The following is a 26,167-nucleotide window of genomic DNA, read 5'->3' as shown; positions in this document are numbered from 1 at the left end:
ACCCACCACCAAACCAGTCATGCTGAACGATGTTACAGGCAGCATAACATTCTCCACAGCTTCTCCAGACCCTTTCATGTCTGTCACATGTGCTCAGGGTGAACCTGCTCTCATCTGTTAAAAGCACAGGGTGCCAGTGGTGGACCTGCCAATTCTGGTATTCTATGGCAAATGCCAATCGAGCTCCACAGTGCCAGGCAGTGACCACAGGACCCACTAGAGAATGTCGGGCCCTCAGGCCACCCTCATGAAGTCTGTTTCTGATTGTTTGGTCAGAGACATTTACACCACTGGCCTGCTGGTGGTCATTTTATAGGGCTCTAGCTGTGCTCATCCTGTTCCTCCTTGTCCAAAGGAGCAGATACCGGTCCTGCTGATGGGTTAAGGACCTAGGCCCTGTCCAGCTCTCCTAGAGTAACTGCCTGTCTCTTGGACTCTCCTCCATACCCTTGAGACTGTGCTGGGAGACATAGCAAACCTTCTGGCAATGGCACGTATTGATGTGCCATCCTGGAGATGTTGGACTACCTGTGCAACCTCTGTAGGGCCCAGGTATCGCCTCTTGCTACCAGCAGTGACACTGACCGTAGCCAAATGCAAAACTAGTGAAAAAACAGTCAGAACAGATGAGGAGGGAAAAATGTCAGTGGCCTCCACCTGTTAAATCGTTCCTGTTTTGGGGGTCATCTCATTGTTGCCCCTCTAGTGCACCTGTTGTTAATGTCATTAACACCAAAGCAGCTGAAACTGATTAACAACCCCCTCTGCTACTTAACTGACCAGATCAATATCCCAGAAGTTTCACTGACTTGATGCTATACTCTGATTAAAAAGTGTTCCTTTAATTTTTTTGAGCAGTATATATTGAGCATCATTCTAAGATATCCATCCATCCATCCATTTTCCAACCCGCTGAATCCAAACACAGGGTCACGGGGGTCTGCTGGAGCCAATCCCAGCCAACACAGGGCACAAGGCAGGAAACAATCCTGGGCAGGGTGCCAACCCACCGCAGATTCTAAGATATTTTACAAGTAAATAACTATTGTGTAATTGTTTAAAAAAATAATTTTAATTTCACTTTGCCACCCCTCCTGAACGAAATTGTAGAAGGATAAATTTGTCAGACCAGATTAATAATAGAGCAATAGTCTCTAAATCCTTCTGAAGTAATCCATGCAGACCAACTAACAGTTAAAACCCTTAATATGTCCTGGAACGAACCTCCTAGCACACTTATAGGATAGACTGCTAAGACCAGACCCAATTAAATATGCAAGCATAACTCATACTCAAATACCAAATTGTACACAGAAGGAACTATGGGACTCCCACTGCTACAGCATCTCCCACCAGATACCAAGCATATGCAGTCATTCTTCTCCTAGTATATACTGTAGAATTCAAGAAGACAGAATCAATTAACAGATGACTGGTAATCAGGGCAAAGTATGCATTGTTTCTGCTGGATGTGAGTTTTAACTATTAGTTACACATTACATTAGATATTTATTTTCCATTGCTCTAAGGGATGATATTTGTAGCACTTGGCTTTAAAATAAGGTTGAGGTGGGGAGAAATACATATTTAATGGCTTGCGCGGGAGATTAATTTGCTTCTTTATCAATATTTATTTTTATTGCACAATCCATAGTCACACTTACTAGGATGTCTTCTTATAATGTGCTTATATGAGCTCAGGTGCATTGCATGTGAAAGACCAAATAGATAGATGTCTTCATGTGAGAGCTATTCCAGTGTAAACAAAATATTGAGCTTGTTGCATGTGCTCTATTTCAGTGATCCTACTGGACTAGAGGAAGCAAACTGCAGCATGCTGTCAGTTACAACTGACCTCTAAGAAGCTCTTAAACACTTATATGGTGGTTATGCTGAAACTTTATAACACACTAGTTAAACCACACCTGGAGTACATTGTGCAGTTTTGGTCTGTAGGCTACAAAAAAGACAGCAGCACTGGAAAAAGTCCAGAGAAGATCGAGCAGACTGATTCCATGGCTACAAGGGATCAAATATGAGGAAAGATTAAAAGAGCTGAGCTATTTCAGTTTACTCTAACCCAATATCTTTTTCTTCGGTTATATTCTTGAATAAAGAATATACTGATCAGGGGTCAGTGCTAGGGCCGCTGCTATTTTTAATATATATAAATGATTTAGATAGGAATATAAGTAACAAGCTGGTTAAGTTTGCAGATGATACCAAGATAGGTGGATTAGCAGATAATTTGGAATCCGTTATATCATTACAGAAGGACTTGGATAGCATACAGGCTTGGGCAGATATGTGGCAGATGAAATTTAATGTTAGTAAATGTAAAGTATTATACATAGGAAGTAAAAATGTTAGGTTTGAATACACAATGGGCGGTCGGAAAATCGAGAGTACACCTTATGAGAAGGATTTAGGAGTCATAGTGGACTCTAAGCTTTCGACTTCCCAGCAGTTTTCAGAAGCCATTAAGAAGGCTAACAGAATGTTAGGTTATATAACATGATGTGTGGAGTACAAGTCCAAGGAGGATATGCACAACCTTTATAATGCACTGGTGAGGCCTCATCGTGAGTACTGTGTGCAATTTTGGTCTCCAGGCTACAAAAAGGACATAGCAGCACTAGAAAAGGTCCAGAGAAGAACGACTAGGCTGATTGCAGGGCTACAGGGGTTGAATTATGAGGAAGGATTAAAAGAGCTGAGCCTTTACAGTTTAAGCAAAAGAAGATTAAGAGGTGACATGATTGAAGTGTTTAAAATTATGAAGGGTATTAGTAAAGTGGATCGAGACTGTTATTTTAAAATGAGTTCATCAAGAACACAGGGACACAGTTGGAAACTTGTTAAGGGTAAACTTCGCACAAACATTAGGAAGTTTTTCTTTACACAAAGAATGATAGACACTTGGAATTAGCTACCAAGTAGTGTAGTAGACAGTAAGACGTTGAGGACTTTCAAAACTCGACTTGATGTTTTTTTGGAAGAAATAAGTGGATAGGACTGGCGAGCTTTGTTGGGCTGAATGGCCTTTTCTCGTCTAGAGTGTTCTAATTAATCTAATTAATCTAATTAATCAAAAGTGAGCTTGTTTTGTTTTGTTATATGTGTACCTTTTGTGAGTGTTTATTTGATACAGTATTTGGACTTCAGCCTTCACACATTATACACTTCATGTCGAAATTTTGTCGTTAGTACTAAAACATGAAAAAAGTTTGTGTTTTAGGTAGGTGTTCAACATTTCTTGCATTTGTCGCACTTGATGTCATCCTACATTTACATAGATCATTGTAGACACGAAACACACATGTAATGTATGTATTCCAAATAACAATATATTATTTATCCTATACAACTCCAGACACCTCTGAGATAAACACAGAGATAAACAAGACTTGAGCTGACAGAGGCCTTTGCCCGAGTTGAGCTCCGTCGGTAGGGGGGATGGCACAGCAGGCTGCTTGCTGCTTGTGCTGATCGACACATTTACAACACAAAAGATGCTGATGGAGATGTGCAAAGGGATTTAAGGTGGGCCTGAATTACGAGTTTTTTCGTAGGCTTTAGGGATTCTAGTGTCAAGCAAAAGAAGATTAAGAAGAGACATGATTGAAGTTTTTAAAATTATGAAGGGAATTAGTACGGTGGACCGAGATTGCTACTTTAAAATGAGTTCATTAAGAACACTGGAACAGAGCTGGAAACTTGTTAGGGATAAATTTCAGACAAACAGGAAGTTTTTCTTTACACAGAAAATCATATACAAATGGAATAACGTAGCAAGTATTCTGACAGTAGGACTTTAGGGACTTTCAAAACTAGAGCTGATGTTTTTTTGGAAGATTTAAGTGGATATGACTAGCAAGCTTTATTGGGATGAATGCCCTATTCTCATATAGATTGTTCTATACAACAGGATCAGCATGATGAGTGATAGTGTCCATGAGTATATTGCTGTATGCATAGCTCATTGAAAAGACTGCATCAAGTCCTAAATCTAACACTCTTAATCAAAGACCAGAGACCTGAGAAGGAGTGTCTAGTCTTTTACCACCTGCCTAACCTCTTAACACCATTAGTAGGGAAATTAATGTGAAATTCCCTGATGTCTGTGCTTCAGACAGAAGAAAAACGTGTGTGTGAAGATGTTGGCTAAACAGCTGTTCTATCAAGCAGTTAACAACAAGGCGTAGTGGTGGCTCTGAGGCTAGGGATCTGCACTGGCAATCAGAAGGTTGCCGGTTCGAATCCCATAAATGCCAAAAGGGACTCTGCTCTGTTGGGCCCTTAAGCAAGGCTTTAACCTGCAATTGCTGAGTAGTGAGAAAAGCACTATATAAATGCAAAGAATTATTATTATTATTAAGTATAGAAATATATTAACCCAATCCAAAGAGGTACATCTGGTGCTCAAGAAGTGGATGTGAGTGCAGACAAAGAAATTTAGACTTAACATCCTTACCATTAATAATAATAATAATAATAATAATAATAATACATTTTATTTAATGTCCAGTTTTTTACAAAGTTATAAGAAGTCACCACTGAAGAGGATCATTTGTCTGGTAGCAGATAGCATAATTGAGCAGTCTCCATTTCTATGGGTATTGATGGTAATTTCAATTCCAAACCTGATGGGAAGCACAGTTTTTGTATGGATTACGAAGAGTCCCAAAGCACCTAAGTACCAGTAAGTTCCACAAGCACTTCCAAAAAATGCCCACTAGGGGAGATAACATGGTCAAACCCAGGCTAGTATTAAGGGCAAGCAGCAAATATTTATAAAATAAAAAGTTTATTCTCAAAATGCTCTTCAATAATGATGAAGCTCCATGAAGAACAAGAAGTAAAGGAATTACTCAAAAATACTAAGGCAATCTGATGCCAACAAGTCCCACTACAGTAATTTAGAGCCACAGACTGTAAAAATAAAGAAAATGAAGGACAAAATTCCAAAGTCACAAGCACAGCACAAAACACGCTACTCCCAGGCACTTTTGAAGTGAACCATTTGGAATTATGGAAGACTCTTCAGATTTATAGGGCAGTTTCAGGTGGTAATTGGCATGTGGCCCCACTTCATGGGAGACTACCCACAAAATACACGCAACGTAGCAAAGGCAACTGATATAAACTGACAGTTTAACTCTGCCTCTAATTGTATTGTAAAGTGTGTGATAGTGGAATTAGTTGCATTTCCCCTTTTAGAAACATGTTTTTATAAGTTTTCCTATAACATAAGAAGTTCTAAATGAGGTGACTGAATATTGTGAATGACTGTTTGACCAATGCTTTGCCTTTTCTTGCGTGTTAATTCTAGATCACTAGAAAATAAGCTATTCAAAATGAATGACTTTTTCATTGCTCAAGCTCAAGTTAAACCCGTTTTCTGAACTTGTTCCCCCCCAGACTTCCACCTAGACTTCTGGCAGAGATGGGGGGTCTAGCATCTATTTTGAAAATCAGTTTCCACTGCTGGCTTTTAATGATAGATGCTTATTCCAGTTTTGAAGTGCAACTGCTTGAAATGGAGAAATCTAACCCTATACTTTGTGCAGTGGTTTATCAACTACTTAAATTTAACAAGAATGTTTTTCAAGAATTATTTGAATTCTTGGCTGTAATTATGCCAATGCCGGACAGTTAACATTAGGGGATCTTAATATACATGTCTGTTGACCGATAAAACCTCTAATTAAGGATTTTTTAACTCTGATTGACTCTCTTGATGTTATTCAATCAGTGAGAGGCCCTACACATGAGTATGTGCCACTGGTCTTTAGTTATTTCGTGAACAGGCGCCTGCCTTCTTTGGTTCAGAAACAATGTAAGATGTTTTCCATAGAAGCAGCCCTTTCTGGAGCCTTATGGATAGAGTGGACAGGTAACAGAGGATACCACAAAGTGGGTCCACAGACTTTGGTCCCATAGATTTTCCTGTGTTTAGCTTTTTTAGTTGTCTCCTTCCTTGCAGGCCATTCCAACTGACGAAGAAGGTGGCAGAGTGTTGGTTCTATAGAAGAAGCAGTTTACCCTTTTTGTTGGTTAAATATTTTCTCATGCATTATTTATATACTACCCTTATTGCTAGAGCATATCTCAGTGTGGAACAATACCTGGACAGGATGCCAGTTCATCACAGGTTAAACTCACACACACACTAGAGCCAATCCAGCACCAGTACTGAAGGGAGAACAGACAGAAGACTCAAACTCTACACCAAAAATATTCAAGTTTAATCTGTTTCTTACTATATGGTAGCAGTTCTATTCACTGTGCCACCATGTCACCTATCCTTTTTAATTTTTAGAACGTTAAACCATTTGTCAAATTAAGAAACAATATATGTATGTATATATCTGTACTTAACAACATTAATCTCTTATTCTTATATATTTTATTTAAAAATGAGTCAGTTACTCAGTGTTCTTATACATATCATTCCGAAACAGAAACCACAACTTGTAGCAATTTTTTTTGATTTGACAGAATTTGTCTCCTTTGTATTTCATAATTATCAAAAGACAACTTTTGTTAAAACTTCATCAGGGTTTCAAGTAAAGATATTTTGTACATTTATACATGTTTTTATAAACAACTGCGGGGACATTTTAATATACCAAATATACATATTCAAAACTCATAATATTTTACCTCCAAATTAATTCAGAACTCTTATTTTATATCAAAAATATTTCTGATTTTGTGTGCACAATGTTTTTCAACAATTGCTTTAATGATTTAAATGGTACCATTTTCAAATATAGTTGCAAAGAAATTCCTTTATATACAGTTTCTTAGCCACAATACAACATTTTCAGACACACTAAGCTCTCTTTTAACGCATTTAATCACATGCAATATTTTTCTTCCAATATTCCACCTTATAAAACAACTAAAGCAGCCTCTTGAGACTTTTCAGCAGCATTTTCACCTTTCACCTCTCTCACTCAAGTGTGTGACGTAGCAGCACACTAAGAGCGCTTGTTTATTTTATCATTCTAGCTAGCCTATCACCCCCATTACAGTGTTTTGATACTGTCTTCAGCATTGACATATTCCTTTACTATCAGTTGAATTCTTCTCTCATTTTGCAACACTTTTGTGAGTGTAAAATAAGTCTTATGCAGGGATTTTTCTTTAAGTGCTAATTTTACTAACCCCCTTTGTTTCAAATCAGCATTCATACATATTGGCTTCCCAAGCGCTACCAGAGTAAAACTTTCCAATTCTACATTTTCCTGATCTGCATTTTACATTTTACTCTTTTAAATGTATTTTATTACTTCCCTAAAAGCAGTTGGCAAGTCTAATTCTAACTACCTAGAATAGATAACAGAATTAACTATAACAAAGACTCAGAAGACACAGCTGTAGTACTTAAAAATAAAAACAAGAAAACCTACTTCTTTGTAAGCTCTTTCAGGCAGGCAGGAGGTCTCACACTGAGTTTTCCTTCTCAACTATAACATTCCAAAAAACCTATCTGTAACACAAACTACAGCAGTGGGAAGCACAAAAATAAATAAATAATACTCACCATTAGTTCCTGAAGTATTCACACATTTAGCCTAATTCAGTGTGGCAAAATATGAACTAACTGTTGTAGAAAATACTCAGAAAATAAAGCAGTGTCTTGAGACATCCTTTATTTACACCTACAGGTAGAGTCCCACATGCTCTTTTTAATGCAACATGACTAAGAAGAATTTCAAACAAACCAATCAGTATACAGATAAATGGTATGGTCCTGAAATCCACCTCTGTTATTAAGTATGATGTCAAGTCCAAAAACAGTTAATCATTCACAGCCATGGATGATAGCTAGTGAAAAAGAAACAAGACTTCCTGTATGTAAACTATTATCAGAGAACAAAATATAAAGTTAACTGTTTTATATATATTTCATTTTCAATTTAAATGTACTGGTACAAATGTCAGGATGTCCTAGTTAAACAGGCAGGCAGTTTCAAATACATTTTTCTCTTACAAATATATAGACAAAGACTTAGACATTTTGGAGCATTGTGCTCTGGACAGATGGATCAAAGATATGGTTGTTGATCCTTAGTAACAGTACACATGTTTGGTGCAAATGCAAGACAGCATTTCGGGAGAAGAACCTCAGACCAACTGTAAAGCATGGTGGGGAGCGTGTTCTGATTTGGGGATGCTTTGCTGCCTCAGGGCCTAGGCAGCTTGCCATCACTGAGTGAACTGCACAGTAAATTCTGCATTATAGCAGTGTGCTTAAGGAGAATGTGATGCCATATGTCCAAAAGTTGAAGTTGAACTGGAAAAGGATCTTTCAACACAATAATGATCCAATGCACACTAACAAATCCACAAAGGAATGGCTCAAAAAGAAGAAATGGAGGGTTATCAACTGGCCTAGTCAAAGCCTGCTTTTCTATCCCATTGAAATTTTGTGGGAGATTTGAAATGGGCAGTATATGCACCTAGACTCATCTTACAACTTGAAGAAGTTTTGCATAGAGGAGTAATAAAAAATCTCAAGTACATTACGTAAAGAAAGAAATATAACATTTTTTAATAAACTTTTTACATATTTTGACATGCACATCATTACTGTATTTAACAGCTGAGCTGTTGCTGCAAGGGAAAACTTGTTAAATGTAACATTTTTTCTTGTGTGAGACCTTCCTGTACCTTATTAGTTACACTGTAAATAATAAAGATACCTATCTATAACAGCTATAATTTAGTTCTGGAATAGGAATCTCTGGCCTTTGTGAAGGGAAAGAATTGTAATGAAAACATGGTTAAAGGTATTGTTATTAATAGTGCAATATCTTTACAAGACACAAAGCACTTTTGTCATGTGAAGAACAGACATGCAGACTGGTACTTATGTACTCATTCATTGGTCAATCCACTGCAGCATTGATAGTTTACGTGAGCAGATTGGGGACTGCATGTCATATGCCTGAGGACTAATCTATCAAGGAAATCATATTTTAGAAGAAGTAGTAAAATGCATTTTTTTTATTTACTAAGTATATGGGCAAACTGTCTGAACACTTGTCTACATTCTCCATTCTGCTAAGAATGCAATAAAATAATACAAATTCCACAATTAATTTATTCTGAAAATAATGCAATTTCTGTTACTCTGTATTGTCAGCCAATATTATGATAAAATATGTAATTTTGTAGCAAAGAGCACATATTTGTCCAGGAAGAACTCTTGTGAGTTTTTATTTTGACATGGATTACCTACCAGGACAGGGAGCCATCACAATGTACTGCCTACAAAGAAAAACAGTTCTAATAAGAAACAGGCACCAGGAAATGAGCATTAATCAAAACTGTCACAGACAGGCATGGTTAAAACTGGGAGATTAAAATAAATAGGACCCCAAACCGAAATGCAAGTCAAAAATATTCTGCAAGGTTTGTAATTCAAAGACAAAACTATCACTGTTCCTTTCTTTAAGAATTACCCTAAAAACTAGCACAGTAGTGAAACTGACTGGTTTAAATATTCTCGCCCTTGATGAGCTCAATCAGCACAACTTCCTGTATCTACTCTCTAGCAGTGAATAGTTGAATCTACATTAATACATAATGTATTAATAAAACAACATTAGAATAATTGTGTTCACAATACACGGATCAATGTGAATATTTAAATCTATTATTAGAGCAATTCATGGCAAGAAAAAGCAATTTATAAACAGCCCTCTATTATACTTCAGACTTATGACACAAAGAGGCTGTTCATGCATGCACCCACACTCACTAACAATAGGCCAATTCAGAATTGTCACTTAACATACAAGTCTTTGGAATATGGGAGGAGAGTACATAGGGAGACTATGCAAACTCCACAAAGACAATGTACCTGGAACTGTGGATCTATGAGAGCACAACACTAACCACTGCACCACCACGTAGCTCCAAGTGAAGTGAGATGGCTAGGAGGATATCTGTTTAAGTTGTAAATACTGTACATGAATTTTACTGTACATAGTGTTGACAATCTTCTGAGCTTGCGAGGGTGTGGGCAGGGAGCAATACACAGAGTTTGCTGCAGGATGCTGTATTAAGGGAGACAGCACTATAGCACCAGTTGTGGTATTTAGTAATGTTATAATGATGATTTAAAGTAGATTCATAAAAAGTTGATTTAAACTCGCTAGAAATCACAACTCTACAATGGCATCAAAGTTTAAAATCAAAAGTGCCTTGAATAAAAGTCTAGCAAGAAACAATAAAAGTTACTACTTAAATTGATACTGTTAAAAATGCCATCTAAAGTAATTTTCTTTCTAGCATATTCTCAACAAGAGCAACTAAACAAATGGTAATTGGTGCATGAACATGACATGCCACAGGCAGAGTATAATGCTAAGTTGTTAATTGGTTTTATGAACTTAGTAGCAACCTGCAAGTGGACAATAGTCTAGGCCCTTTCAAAAATCAAAGGCTTTGCTTTGATTAAAAATGCAATGTGGTGAGAACAGATCTGTAAAATTTATTAACACTTATACAAAGTACAGTGAGATAGTTATTTCTATGCATAACACCACCACTCTCCAGCAGTATGTATTTAACTCCATAGATTAGTTAAAACAGAATATAATAGCAAGAAGTAGTCTGATGTCCCCTACAAGTTCCATGGTCCATTTGTGGCACATCACTTATTCTCTTGTACATGTTTTGCTGTTTATGTTTGTTGTATTGTAGATCTGTTTATAGTCAATATTTCTTTAGACTTACTTTTTATATTCATGATGAGATTAATTTTTTCATTCATTAGAGGGTTTTAACACTAGAATTACCAAAGCCTACGAAAAAACTCTGTCCCACCTTAAATCCCTCTCCATCAGCATCTTTTGTCTTGTAAATGTGCCGATCAAGACAAGCAGCAAGCAGCCTACTATCCCGTCCCTCCATTGCCGCAGAACGGGCACAAAGTTTACTCAGTTCCAGCCTTCATTATCTGGAAGTGAAGTGCTGGAGTTTTAGAGGGGAAATATTAGATCATTATTTGGAACACATACATTTCATGTGTGTTCCATTTCTACAATAATCTGTGTAAACACATCATTAAAACAGAACCGTTTTTCATATATTAGTAATAAATGACAAAATGTAGACATAAACTATAGAATGTGTGAAGCCTGAAGTCCAAAGATCAAATAAACACATTCACAAAAGGTTCAAGGATAAAACAACAGCTTCCGTGGCACAGCGGTAAGAATTGCTGATTTCTAATCAAGAATCCCCCGGTTCGATCCTGACTGCCTCAAACATTTACCATTGTGAGTTGCTCTTATTGTTAATATTATACAATAAACACATACATTTGATTTACGTATGTAACAGCTGCTGTAAATGTATAGTACTTGTCAAAGTTAGCTTTTTTTTTTTTCACTTTCATTCTCTCAGTCACAATCACGATACATACTACCGCCCCCCCAGGGAACTGTTAACATTTGAATTTGATTGCATATAGAGCGGAACTGACCTCTCTGTACTATTCTTTCCTCTGCACTTCCTGGAGTACAAAAGAAACAACACCATCCACCAAAATGTGGAGATTGGGCAAGATCGGAAAAAAAATTACAACAGCAAGATGTTATGCGAATGAATATGAATAATATGAATAAGGTTGCATCAGTGCCACAATGTTTTCCAAAATGTAGTACAGTAATCCCTCGCTATATCGCGCTTCGTCTTTCGCGGCTTCACTCTATCGCGGATTTTATATGTAAGCATACAGTAATCCCTCGCTATATCGCGCTTCGCCTTTCGCAGCTTCACTCTATCGCGGATTTTATATGTAAGCATATTTAAATATCGCAGATTTTTTGCTGGTTCGTGGATTTCTACGGACAATGGGTCTTTTAATTTCTGGTACATGCTTCCTCAGTTGGTTTGCCCAGTTGATTTCATACAAGGGACGCTATTGGCAGATGGCTGAGAAGCTACCCAGCTTACTTTTCCCTCTCTCTTGCGCTGACTTTCTCTGATCCTGACGTAGGGGGATTGAGCAGGGTGGCTGTTCGCACACCTAGACGATACGGACGCTCGTCTAAAAATGCTGAAAGATTATCTTCACGTTGCTACCTTCTGTGTAGCTGCTTCCTGAAGCGACATGCTGCACGGTGCTTCGCATACTTAAAAGCTCGAAGGGCACGTATTGATTTTTGACTGTTTGTTTTTCTCTGTCTCTCTCTCTCTCTCTCTCTCTCTTTCTCTGCTCCTGACGGAGGGGGTGTGAGCTGCCGCCTTCAACAGCTTTGCGCTGCGGTGCTTCGCATACTTAAAAGCCAAACAGCCCTATTGATTTGTTTGCTTTTCTCTATCTCTCTGACATTATCTGCTCCTGACCACTCCTTTGAAGAGGAAGATATGTTTGCATTCTTTTAATTGTGAGACGGAACTGTCATCTCTGTCTTGTCATGGAGCACAGTTTAAACTTTTGAAAAAGAGACAAATGTTTGTTTGCAGTGTTTGAATAACGTTCCTGTCTCTCTACAACCTCCTGTGTTTCTACTTCGCGCATTTTCACCTTTCGCGGGGGGGAACGCAACCCCTGCGATGGAGGTGGGATTACTGTATACAGGTCATAAAATGAATAATTCCAAATATCATATATACTTATGTTTCTGTTTTTTGTCAGTGTGGCTTTGACATCATGGACCATTATAGTGTATACTAATTCAGCGTAAGCAGGAACACTCAATAAAACTGAATAAAAAAAAAATCAAGTGACAATGAGATAGGAATAAGGCAGATTTGCCAGAGTTTGTGTGTCAGCTTTTATCCATCCAGATCAGAGAATTTCCAGTTCCTTTGTCTCAAAACATAGTCTCATCTACAGTTATTCCCAGTTTCAAATAAAAACTAACAGTGTCAGATCCCTGGGGGGCGGTAGTATGTATCGTGATCGTGACTGAGAGAATAAAAGTGAAAAAAATGCTAACTTTTACAAGTACTATAAATTTACAGTGGCTGTTACAGACACAAATCAAATGTATGTGTTTATTATATAATATTAACAATAAGAGCAGCTCACTACTCAAAATGATAAACGTATGAGGCAGTCAGGATCGAACCAGGGACTCTTGATTACAAATCAGAAATTCTTACTGCTGTGCCACGGAAGCTGTTGCATCATCCTTGGACCTTTTGTGAAAATGTTTATTTGATCTTTGGACTTCAGGCTTCACACATTATATAGTTTATGTCTACATTTTGTCATTTATTACTAAAATATGAAAAAACATTTCTGTTTTAACAATGTGTTTACGCAGATTATTGTAGAAACGAAACGCACATGAAATGCATGTGTTCTAAATAACAATCTATTTCCATTCTAAAACTCCAGCACTTCATTCCCAGATAATCAAGGCATGAGCTGGGAGAAATTTGTGCCCATTCTGCGGAGACAGGGGAATGGAATAGTAGGCTGCTTGCTACTTGTCTTGATAGGCACATTTACAAGACAAAAGATGCTGACGGAGAGGTGCGAAGGGATTTAAGGTGGGATTGATTTACGAGTTTTTTCGTAGGCTTTGGTAATTCTAGTGTTAAATTACTGTGGTACTGGGATTTGAATAGTGCTAGGTGTTGTAACTTCTACTGAAACTTTATTTTCCTTTATTCCAGAATATACTTGAGGAGATGTTTTTTGTGGCAACTAGCCTTAAAATAAAGTCACGGAGAGGAGTACTGTAATATATAACATTTAAAAACATTCTCATGACATATGTGGCAAAAATGAAAGACATATCTCTGTAGGCCTGAAAGGTATTAATCAAAATCTAAAGGGTAGAAAAATGAATAATAATATTAAGGGCAACATTTTAAGCTTTTGATGTTTACCTTTTCATTCACAGGCCGATATGGTTATGATGAAGTAACCATGATTCCTGCTGGAGCCACACATATCCATGTAATAGATAACAGTGGAAACTTCCTTGGTAAGGCAAGCTCTTTCTCAACAATTATGATGCTTGTGTTAGTCAGTTAATGTAATGCTATAAAAAGAGTAATGTTTACTTTTCAGGCACCCCTTAAATGTAACTGTACAGTATGTCTATACATAATTATAGTCATTTTCAAAAATGTATTCTTTAGATGAACATAAGTTTTATTTATGTTATATGTGGGCTTTTTTTTCCTGCATATGAAATCTTTGCCATCAATTAGAATGTTATTTTATGAAAATGCTGTAGTATCTCATACATTATTAGGCACATTATATTAAAATGGCTTACATGGTGCATTTATGGAGTAAGACAAAAAAACATTTCTAACAGTATAGGCCTTCCATTTAGACGAAAGACAGGCCATATTAGTTAAGGAAATAAAATTCCATTTATCAGGGTCTCTGGTACTGCAGATTCAATTTAGCTGAAGTGTAATTGTAGTGTTTTGCTATCATTGTTGCACAGAAAGTCTAGTGATTTTGAGAACAAATTTCCTTTGATTATAACCAATAAAGTCATTATCAATTAAATTCAAAGAAAGAATTAAGAAGCAATTCTTTCTGAACTCCTTGATTCAAATGGATTTAGATATGTTGCCTCTATCGAAGTCGTTTGTGTCCTTAATAGAAATTCATGATGAATTGGAACTGTAGGTAGGTACTGTCCATCAGTGAGATAGTAGTGTCAAAGGTCACCACTCTGGAGAGTGCCCGACACTCAACTGACAGGTTTACCCCCTAGAAGTTCATTAACACTAGAATTACCAGAGCCTACGAAAAAACTCGTAGATCCGGCCCACCTTAAATCGCTTCTTAAAACCGTTCTCACCTTTCCACCAGCGTCTTTTGTCATCTAAATGTACTGATAAAGACAAGCTGCCAGCAGCCGGCTATTCCATCCCCCCAACGACTTAGAACGTAAACGAGCTTTTCCCAGCTCATGCCTTGATTGATTATCTGGGAGTGAAGTGGAGTTTTAGAGTAGAAATAATAGATTGTTATTTGGAACACACGCATTTCATATGTGTTGCATTTCTACAGTAATCTGTGTAAACACATTGTTAAAACAGAAAAATTTTATATATTCTAGTAGCAAATGACAAAATGTTGGCATAAACTATATAATGTATGAAGCCTGAAGTCCAAATATCAAAGAAACACTTTCACAAAGGTACAAAAAAAAAGCCACCGCCAAAAAAAGCCGCCTTAGTGTGCGACATTGATACACATTAGGTTTTCGCTGCTTCCGTGGCGCAACAGTATCAGTCGCTGACTGGGAATCAGAAGGTCATGAGTTCGATCCCGCACAACTCCATTTTGAGAAGTGTTCTTATTTTCACTATTTTAGAATAAAAAGATACATTTGATTTCAGTCTGTAACAGCCGGTGTAATTTATGATATTTGTAAAGGTTAGCTTTATTTTTTTTTTAAATTCACTTTTCATTGTCTCAGTCGCGTTCAGGATCCTTCCCTACCGCCCCCCACCTGACACTGCTGTTTTCACATAAAGACGCGCTATAGTTCTGCAGTGTATCATGATACATACGACCACGTGTTTTTTTCCCCCAATATTGCCAGTCCCCACGTGTTGCTGTATGCTGTTTCTTTTGTACTCCAGGACATGCAGAGGAAAGCATAGTAAAGAGCAGTAACTTCAGCGCTATATGCAATCATCAGACACTCCCTATCTGATACTGCTGTTTTCACATAAAGACGTGCTAAAGCTCTGCAGTGTACTTGTGGCTGCATTGTCGTACCAATGCTTGCGAACTGAAGTGTCTGCATGCACTTTTCGTGGCATTATACATGTATTTTCTGAGCATGCCCATGTAGTTCAAACACAGGAACATATGTTGATGTAAAAGTATAACAAAACAAGTGCACTTTTATTCAAGACTATAACCGAAGAAAAAAGAAAGCAAGTTACAGTAGGTGGTTGATATGACAGCTTGCGTTGTGCAATGCTAAGAACTGCTGATTTCCATTCCGTGCTATATAACTGTTAACATTTGAATCTGATGATTGCATATAGCGCTGTCTTATTCAGTGTGTGCAAGAACATGCAGGTGGCCAGTTGCTGAGTACTACAACGCACATTTTAAAAAAAGAAAGAGTCAAATATATGTGACGTTTTGAAGAAATCATTTTATGACGCGAATAGTACCAATCAGAAAACATTGTCGAAGTAATGCAATATTATTTGAAAACGAACAGCGTCAGATCGGGTGTGAAGTTATACTGGCGCTGTTTGAGTCAGATCAGAAGCTGAATACGCTGAACAAGCTCCTGTTCTGACTCTAAGTAAAAAAGCATGAATTAATCAACAGAAATAACCGTGATTGACATTTTAAAGTTAACGATTTACAGTGCATACCAATTTATAAATTCAATGTCCGTTTGAGGAAAAAAAAAAAAAAACACTTTCTTCAAAGCTGGGAATCGAACTCACGTCTCTGTAGCATGGTAGGGCAGCTGTGCTCCAAGTCAGCAAACCGTAGCGTTAAGCCACGGAAGCTGTTGTATCATCTTTGAACCTTTTGTGAAAGTGTTTATTTGATGTTTGGACTTCAGGCTTCACAGATTCTATAGTTTATGCCTACATTTTGTAACATTTATTACTAAAATATGAAAAAGTTTCTGTTTTAGCAATGTGTTTACACAGATTACTGTAGAAATGGAACACGCATGAAATGCATGTATTCCAAATAGCGATCTATTATTTCCATTCTAAAACTCCAGCAGTTCATTCACTCCCAGATAATCAAACAAGGCATGAGCTGGGAAAACTTAGTGAACGTTCTGTGACGGTGGGGGATGGAATAGCCGGCTGCTCCTCTTAATCGGCACATTTAGAAGACAAAAGAGAGGTGAGAACGGTTTTAAGGTGGGCCGGATCTACGAGTTTTTTCGTAGACTCTGGTAATTCTAGTGTTAAACTGAGGATGGACACTGTGGCAAGTGAAAGATATAAAATAGGTCTTTGAGTTAAAGGGGCAAAATGTTAACGAAGATTATTGTGCTACAGTGCTAATGGGTAAGTCAATAAATTAAACAGTCAAATAAATCATTAAAATGTTCCAAACAAATGTTAAAAAGTGTAAAAGTCAGGAAAGTTTTAAAATCACCAATTATTCTTAAAAAAGTCTTCTTTAAAATAATTTTCTTTCAAAACAAACTAATCAAACCTGGCAGAGTATAAACACCACCACAGGCAAGAGTGTCGACACCTGAAGAGGCAACCCATAATGATTCTGACTAGGACTCAGTTCACCCGTCATTAGCAATGGCTAGCACTGACCACTACTCAACTCGGCTCTGCCTTGCCTTCCACTCTGGCACTTCAATGGACCCCAAGGTGTTTCCAGCTGCCTTCTTCAAATCTGCTGTGTGCCAGCAGAGTTCTTGCCACCTCACCTTGGCACTATCCACCGACAAAGGGTGTTCCCACCAGCTGTCACTGTCACCGAGACTGCTCTTGGTAGTCATATGTGCCTCACATCCTACTTACCGTATTCCCACTGGGTCCTCTGCACATTCCATCTCATAAATCTGTCTACCCTCACTTACTCTGCTTCTCTCAGTGATTTAAAGTTTGTTAAAACAAAACTCCTTTTTTCCTTCTTGTCTGATCATTGTACAGTATATGAGAAACTTTTGATCTTTTTTAAAACCTAGTAAAAGATAATCAATATTCACTAACAGCTGCTTTACCCTTTTCCATCTATTTTGTCTTTTTTCCCTTCCTAGTCTGTGAGTGACAAGGTTATGAACTTTGTTTACAAATACAAAAATTTGTTTAATGTATATTTTTGTTGATGCTAATTATGGTTATTTAAAAAAAAAACAATGTTGCATGACAAAATACCAAAAAGTATTTTTCAGTACAAAACATGGCAACAACATATTTTTTTTCTTTTCTATGAGGTTGTAAAATGTTTATTGCCTGTGTCTCCAGCACTACAAAATGGGAACTCTCAGTTTGTCATAAATGGAAACTGGGAGATAGATTTGCCAGGAGAGTATAACGTTGCCGGGACCAAGCTAGTATACAAACGTTCCACAGATAATGGTGAGAGCTTTGAAGTTCAAGGTCCCACCCAGGAAGACCTGCATATTATGGTAAAAAAAATAATGTTTCTATTTTGTAATTTTAGCCACTTTGTGTCTCTCACCTCCAACTTATTGTACTCGTTGCTTTCTCTACCAGGTGCTTTTAATAGAAAGAAATTCTGCTATTGAGTATGAGTACTGGCTACCTCTTGATATTTATGTGCTATACCATGAAGAAAAAAGCCAGCTTCGGCAATCTCAACAGTCAGCAACCTCCTCACCAGAGCAGCAGCCACTCAGTAGCACAATCACCCCACCAACTTCAACTGCTAGAATCAAGAAGCCTTCCACGGTCACTGGCATTCACTTGTGGGGTAAGGCCATAATTTCAATATATAGAGGAACTATTTTTTAATACCCAATTAAATCCTGTATTTATAGCCTATGACCAGCTTCCTTTAACGTAATCATTGTTTTTAATTTAAATATCAGTTAATATGTGTATGAATTATGCAGATTCTTGGCTAAACATTAACATAGCTTTGTCAAACTGTTTATATAATGGCTGTTGTAGCTTGATGCTTTTCCTATGATATAATGATTTGTCTAAATTTTTCCTGGTAAGCTAATTCCTTATCCTCCAGCCATATTTATCATCTAAAAGAAATAAAAAAGTCAATTCATTAATGATGTTTGATTGTTGCATTTTTATGAGAGATCATAAAAAATGCCTATATTTTAAGGCATTTATTTACTTTTTCCTTAAATATCACTTTTTAAATGCATTTTGACAGCTGAAATAGGAGAAAGTATTCTCCTGGCAATCTGCACACCAAAAAATTGAAAACATTTTACTATTAAAATATACAGTCAGGTCCATAAATATTTGAACAGTGACACGATTTTCATAATTTTGGCTCTGTACGACACCACAATGAATTTGAAATAAAGTGTTGACATTTAGCTTTAAATTAAGGGATCTGCTAAAAATATTGTATTAGCCGTTTATGAATGATAAACATTTTTATACATGGTCCCCCATGTAAAGTTTTTGGACATTTGGAATTAATTCAAGACCTTCTACCTGGTTAAAGTTAATAAAATAATGAGGGAACTGCTCCCACTTGGCTGTGGAATAGCTTGTTATTCAAATGTCCAAATATTTTTGAGACCCTGAAAATAGTGGGACCGTATGTTATGTATAGTATATATATGTATTTTTGATTAAAACCTAAAATCTAGACATCAATCACATAATTATTACTTTATTTCAAATCCATTGTTTTTAATGTCCAAATACTAATGGGCCAGACTGTATATATGAAATACAATTTCAAACAAGTGAACCATTTGAACCTTTGTCTATGAAGTGGTGAGGCACAACCAGTTGCCCACTTCCAAAGTACCATTCTTTTTCTCTCTTCCACTCTCTACCCTCACTCTCACTTTCACTCTCTCTCTCTCTCTCTTTCTTTCATATACAGTATGGCCCTGGTTTCTTCTGTCTAAGAGTGACCATTTGTTTAATCATAACTGCTAACCTTAGACTTAATAGTACACATTACATGAGACACCCTTGATCATAATCACAGTGTTACTTCTGAAAAAAGCCCTGATATCACTTCTGGGATTACGGGCACTCCTTCCTTAACTATACTGACTCCAAACATAAGGACTTTTTAGTAGTGCTCAGTGTGTCTGTATGTCTTATTCCACTATTGCCCTATGGCTAGCTCAATATAGCAGTTTACCAACAACACATTTGTACTTTTTTTATTCAGTGACCATGTGCTGCAACATATCATTTTGTAAGGAAAGTTCTGGCCTATTTTCAGTATTTTCAAACATTACATCAAAAATAGGAAACCTGGTCTCATATTCCTTAGCTAAAGAAGGTTCTCAAGGATGTCTGGGTTTGTTCAGATGTCTTAAAAAGATAATCATGTTTCCCTAGAAATTTAGTTGTAAAAATGACTACTGGACGAATCACTTACATCATGCTCAAGCCACTGAGCGTTCATGCTACTAGGCAGGGTTGAGGCCATTCATGAAATGAATTGGGAATGCCTGATCAACTCCAATTCAGTTCCTGGAATGTGAAATGGAATTGGAATTGCACTTAAAAGGAAAACAATAGGAATTGAATTGGAATAAAAGGAATCAGAATTTAATTCCAATAAATTCTACAAAATTCCACTTTTGAGATAGTGTGTCTTGATTTGTTAAATATTATACATCAAATTTTATGAATCACATAAAATACAAACATATCATATACATGTAAGCATAATGTATGCATCACATGCTATCCAAGATAATTGTAATGGCAAAGGTACAGAGGCTTGCATCATTCTTCTATGCATCAACAAGAGCAGTAGAAATCATTGACAGACATATTAAGATTCCAGCTGCAAATACAACTAGATGAAGCATTGAGAAGAAAATGATAAGTTCATTTCTTCCAATGCCTGTATTGTCAGAGCTGTAAGCGCCTGTTCAATTCACCCAGGTCCCAATTCAAGTCTCAAGTCAAGACCGGCAAGTCCCGAGTCACATTCTAAGTCAAGACGGGTAAATCTAAACTGAACTCTCAAGTCCATCCAACCCACTATATCCTAACTACAGGGTCATGGGGGTCTGCTGGAGCCAATCCCAGCCAACACAGGGCGCAAGGCAGGAAACAAACCCCGGGAGGTCGCCAGCCCACCACAGTGCGTGTACACACACACACACACACACACACACACACAAGCACACACTAGGGACAATTTAGAATCGCCAATGCACCTAACCTGCATGTCTTTGGACTGTGGGAGGAAACCTGAGCACCCAGAGGAAACCCACGCAGACACGGGGAGAACATGCAAACTCCACGCAGGGAGGACAAGTCTCAAGTCTTAAATTTCAAATCCCAAACAAGTCAGAATCTGTTTTTACCAAATGTAATGCTATTTCTTAAATTTACAGGAATCATGAATATTTTTTAAAGATTTTTACTTAGGTCCATAAGTATTTGGACAGTGACACAATTTTCATAATTTTGGCTCTGTATGCCACCACAATAGATTTGAAATTAAGTAATCATAATGTGATTGAAGTGTAGACTTTCAGCTTTAATTTAAGGGGTTTACCAAAAATGTTGTATGAGATATTTAGGAATGACAGGCATTTTTTTGCATAGCCCCATTTCCAGGGGTTGAAAAGTATATGGACATTTGACTAACATGCTGTTCCATAGACAGGTGGGAGCAGTCTCTTCATCATTTAATTAACTCTTAAGCAGATAAAAAGGTCTGGAATTGATTCCAAGTGTGGAATTTGCATTTGGAAGCTGTCACTGTTAACTCTCAAATTGAGGTCCAAAGAGCTGTCCATGCAAGTAAAAACAGTCCATCATTAAGCGGAGGAAACAAAATCAACTCTTTAGAGAGATAGCCAAAACCCCAGGAGTGGTCAAATCAACCATTTGGTACATTCTTAAAAAGAAGGAACACACTAATGAAATGAGTAACACCAGACAGTCTGGAAAAACACAGAAGACAACTGTTCTGGTTGATTGCAGAATTCTGTCCTTGGTAAAGAAGAACCCCTTCACAACATTTAGTCAAACCAAGAAAACTCTCCAGTTTTCATTTCCAAAGTAAAGAGGAGCAATCAAGAAGATTTAATGAAAGTAAAGACAGAGTGTTTACTACAAGGTGCAAACCACTGGTAAACCTCAAACATAGGAAAGACAGATTAGACTTTGCCAGAAAGCATTTTTTTAAAAGTCTGTCCAATGCCAGAACAATTTTCTTTGGACAAAGGAAACTAATATCCATATATACCAGAATGTTGGAAACAGTATGGAGAAGAGAAGAAATGTCCCATGATCCAATGAATACCACATTATCTGTGAAACATGGTAGAGGCAGTTATATGGCATGGATTATGCATGGCTGCAAATGGAAGCCAGTCACTGGTGTTTATTGATGATATAACTGCTGACAGAAGTAGCAGAATGAATTCTGAAGGGTATAGGGCCATACTGTCTACACAGATTCAGCCAAATGTTGCAAAACTGATAGGACATTTCACAGTACAGATGGACAGTGAGCCAAAACATACTGCAAAAGAAAACCAAGTGCTTTTCAACACAAAGTACTGGAATATTCTTCAATGGCCAAGTCAATCAACTGACCTTAACCCAATTGGGCATACATTTCACTTGCTGAAAGTCCAAAGAAAAAGCAGCAACTGAAGACAGCTGCAGTAAAACCCTGGCAAAGTAACACTAGGGTGGAAACCCAGCACATGGAGATGGCCATAGGTTCAAGACTTCACGCAGTTATTGACTGCAAAGGATTTTCAACCAAATATTGAAAAATATCATTATGTCCAAACACTTTTGAGTCCCTGAATATAGAGAGACCATATATAAAAATGGCTGTCATTCCTAAGCAGCTCTTAAAATATTTTTGATAAACCCCATAAATTAAAGCTGAAAGTCTACACTTCAGTCACATAATGATTACTTTATTTCAAATCCATTGTGGTGGCATACCTAGCAAAAATTATGAAAATTGTGTCACTGTCCAAATACTTATTAACCTAACTGTATTACATTTATTACATTTTCAAACTATCATCTCCATGTTAATACATGGATGAGATAAAAAATGTACTGCAAATACACATGTAATGAGAAACAATTCTCAAAGTGCCACTGAATGTAACAATGGTCAAACAAAAAGGGATTAACAGTATATGAAATTGAAAAAATTAAATACAAGTAGTGCAAACAAATTAGCAGGCCTGTCTATATCCCATGAAATCAGATAGATAGATAGATAGATAGATAGATAGATAGATAGATAGATAGATAGATAGATAGATAGATAGATAGATAGATAGATAGATAGATAGATAGATAGATAGATAGATAGATACTTTATTAATCCCAAGGGGAAATTCACATACTCCAGCAGCAGCAGCATATTGATAAAAAAACAATATTAAATTAAAGAGTGATAACAATGCAGGTAAAACAGACAATAACTTTGTATAATGTTAACATTTACCCACCCCCACCCAAATGCCCCCCCACCGAGTGGAATTGAAGAGTCGCATAGTGTGGGGGAGGAACGATCTCCACAGTCAGTGGAGCAGGACGGTGACAGCAGTCTGTCGATGAAACTGCTTCTCTGTCTGGAGATGATACTGTTTAGTGGATGCAATGGATTCTCCATGATTGACAGGAGCCTGCTGAGCGGCCATCGTTCTGCCATGGATGTCAAAATGTCCAGCTCCGTGCCTACAATAGAGCCTGCCTTCCTCACCAGTTTGTCCAGGCGTGAGGCGTCCCTCTTCTTTATGCTGCCTCCCCAGCACACCACCGCGTAGAAGAGGGCGCTCGCCACAACCGTCTGATAGAACATCTGCAGCATCTTATTGCAGATGTTGAAGGATGCCAGTCTTCTAAGGAAGTCTAAGGAAGTCCTCTCTTGCACAGAGCATCAGTATTGGCAGTCCAGTTTAAATTTAAAATCCAGCTGCACTCCCAGGTATTTATAGGTCTGTACCCTCCGCACACAGTCACCTCTGATGATCACGGGGTCCATAAGGGGCCTGGTCCTCCTAAAATCCACCACCAGCTTCTTGGTTTTGCTGGTGTTCAGTTGTAGGTGGTTTGAGTCGCACCATTTAACAAAGTCCTTGATTAGGTTCCTATACTCCTCCTCCTGCCCACTCCTGATGCAGCCCACAATAGCAGTGTCGTCAGCGAACTTTTGCACGTGGCAGGACTCCGAGTTGTATTGGAAGTCCGATGTATATAGGCTGAACAGGACTGGAGAAATTACAGTCCCCTGCGGCTCTCCTGTGCTGCTGACCACAATGTCAGACCTGCAGTTCCCGAGACGCACATACTGAGGTCTGTCTGTAAGATAGTTCACAATCCATGCCACCAGGTATGAATCTACTCCCATCTCTGTCAGCTTGTCCCTAAGGAGCAGAGGTTGGATTGTGTTGAAGGTGCTAGAGAAGTTCAGAAACATAATTCTTACAGCACCACTGCCTCTGTCTAAGTGGGAGAGGGATCGGTTTAACATATAGATGATGGCATCCTCCGCTCCCACCTTCTCCTGATATGCGAACTGCAGAGGGTCGAGGGCATGGCAGACCTGTGGCCTCAGGTGGTGAAGCAGCAGCCGCTCCATGGTGTTCATCACATGTGACTTCAGAGTGACAGGCCGGAAGTCATTCAGCTCACTAGGACGTGATACCTTTGGGACCAGGGTGATGCAAGATGTTTTCCAAAGCCTCGGGACTCTCCCCTGTTCCAGGCTCAGTTTGAAGATGCGCTGTAGAGGACTCCCCAGCTCCAACGCACAGGCCTTCAGCAGTCATGGCGATACTCCATCTGGACCCACTGCTTTGCTGGCATGAAGTCTCCTCAGCTCTCTGCTTACCTGGGCTGCTGTAATTGTGGGTGGAGGGAAACTCTCTCCTATGCTGGTATCAGCAGAAGGATGGGTGGAGTGTGCAGTACTCTAAGGTGAGAGTTGTTAGGGTGGTCAAACCTGTTAAAGAAGTTGTTCATCAGGTTTGCTCTCTCCACGTCTCTCTCAATGGTGGCACCCCACTTCGAGCTGCAGCCAGTGATGATCTTCATCCCATCCCACACTTCCTTCATGCTGTAACTTTTGCTCCAGCTTTCTCCTGTACTGCTCCTTCATCGCCCTGAACTGGACTCGGAGTTCCTTCTGCACACGCTTCAGCTCATGCTGATCACCGCCTTTAAAAGTCCTTTTCTTCTGGTTCAAAAGGCCCTTGATGTCACTTGTAATCCATGGCTTGTTGTTAGTATAGCAACGTACTGTTCTTACTGGAACTACAATGTCCATACAGAAGTTGATGTAGTCAGTAGTGCAGTCAACAACCTCCTCAATGTTCTCACTATATGATCCCTGCAGGATATCCCAGTCTGTAGTTCCAAAACAGTCTCTCAGAGCCTGCTCTGCCTCAGGGGACCACTTCCTGAATGAGCGTGTGGTTGTAGGTAGCTCCCTCACTCTTGGTTTGTAGTGAGGCACAAGCAGAACCAGGTTATGATCTGCTTTCCCCAGTGCAGGCAGCGGGGTGGCGCTGTATGCGTCTTTAACGTTTGCATACAGTAGGTCAATAGTCCTATTTTCCCAGGTGTTATAATCCACATACTGGGAGAAGGCAGGTAATGTTTTGTCCAGCTTCACATTAAAGTCTCCAGCGATTAGCACAAGCGCCTTGGGGTGCTGCGTTTGTAGTTTAGCAACAGCGGAATGGATGATGTCACCCACTATCTCCATATCCGCCCGAGGAGGGATGTAAACAACAACCATAATGACGTGTCCAAACTCTCTGGGCAAGTAATAGGGACGCAGACTTACGGCCAACAGTTCAATGTCCCTGCAGCAAGTGGAGATTTTGACGTTTACATGTCCAGAGTTGCACCACTTTGTATTCACATAGACAGCGAGTCCTCCTCCTTTCCGTTTCCCGCAGGTATTTGCGTCTCTGTCCGCTCTAACTGTGCTAAACCCGGGTAGCTCCACATTAGCATCTGGGATGGTAGTTGTTAGCCATGTTTCACAAAAACACAACAAACTGCATTATCTGTAGGTCCTGACATTTTTCACCAGCGCAGCCAGTTCATCGATCTTATTTGGTAGTGAGTTCACATTTCCCAGGATCACAGAAGACACCAAAGGCTTGTATCACCATTTTCTCGCTTTTAGCCTAGAGCTGGCTCTGCTGCCGCGATAAGACCTTCTTACCTCGTCGGGTAAATAGAGAACCACACCGGCACAGGCATTTGTTCTCAGCGCTTGAAGTTGACTACCTGAATAAATGAATCTCGGCGTGTAAAAATCCATGTCCAAGTAGTAAAAAGTAGTCAAAAAATTTCTGCCTTAAAACAGAAACCAGACCATTTTTTAATTTCTTTAAAAAAACATAAATATATGTCTAATAACATAAATAATGAAATAATTATGTGTGGTGAGAATAGAGATCCATCCATCCATCCATCCATCCATCAATCTTTCCAATTCCTTAATCTAGGGCAATGTTGAAAGGTAGCTGAAGTTACTGGGCGCAAATCAGGAACAAAACCTGGATATGGT

General features: G+C 38.4%; 1 protein-coding gene across 3 annotated transcripts in view; it reads left to right on the top strand.

Moving 5' to 3' along the window:
* The window catches only part of adamtsl5 (ADAMTS like 5), a 239,772-nt gene that overhangs the window by 154,839 nt on the left and 58,766 nt on the right, over positions 1-26,167 (top strand). For all 3 annotated transcript variants that reach the window (XM_028792366.2, XM_051920228.1, XM_028792368.2), the window contains 3 exons: positions 13,884-13,967; positions 17,932-18,095; positions 18,184-18,400. In XM_028792366.2, the coding sequence (XP_028648199.2) occupies positions 13,884-13,967; positions 17,932-18,095; positions 18,184-18,400 (465 nt within the window). The remainder of the gene's footprint in view (positions 1-13,883; positions 13,968-17,931; positions 18,096-18,183; positions 18,401-26,167) is intronic.

Source organism: Erpetoichthys calabaricus, chromosome 17 (assembly GCF_900747795.2).
Source record: "Erpetoichthys calabaricus chromosome 17, fErpCal1.3, whole genome shotgun sequence".
NCBI classification, from domain to species: Eukaryota; Metazoa; Chordata; class Cladistia; order Polypteriformes; family Polypteridae; genus Erpetoichthys; species Erpetoichthys calabaricus.
The sequence above is the reverse complement of the archived record's forward strand: the minus strand, read 5'-3'. Positions and strand labels throughout refer to the sequence as shown.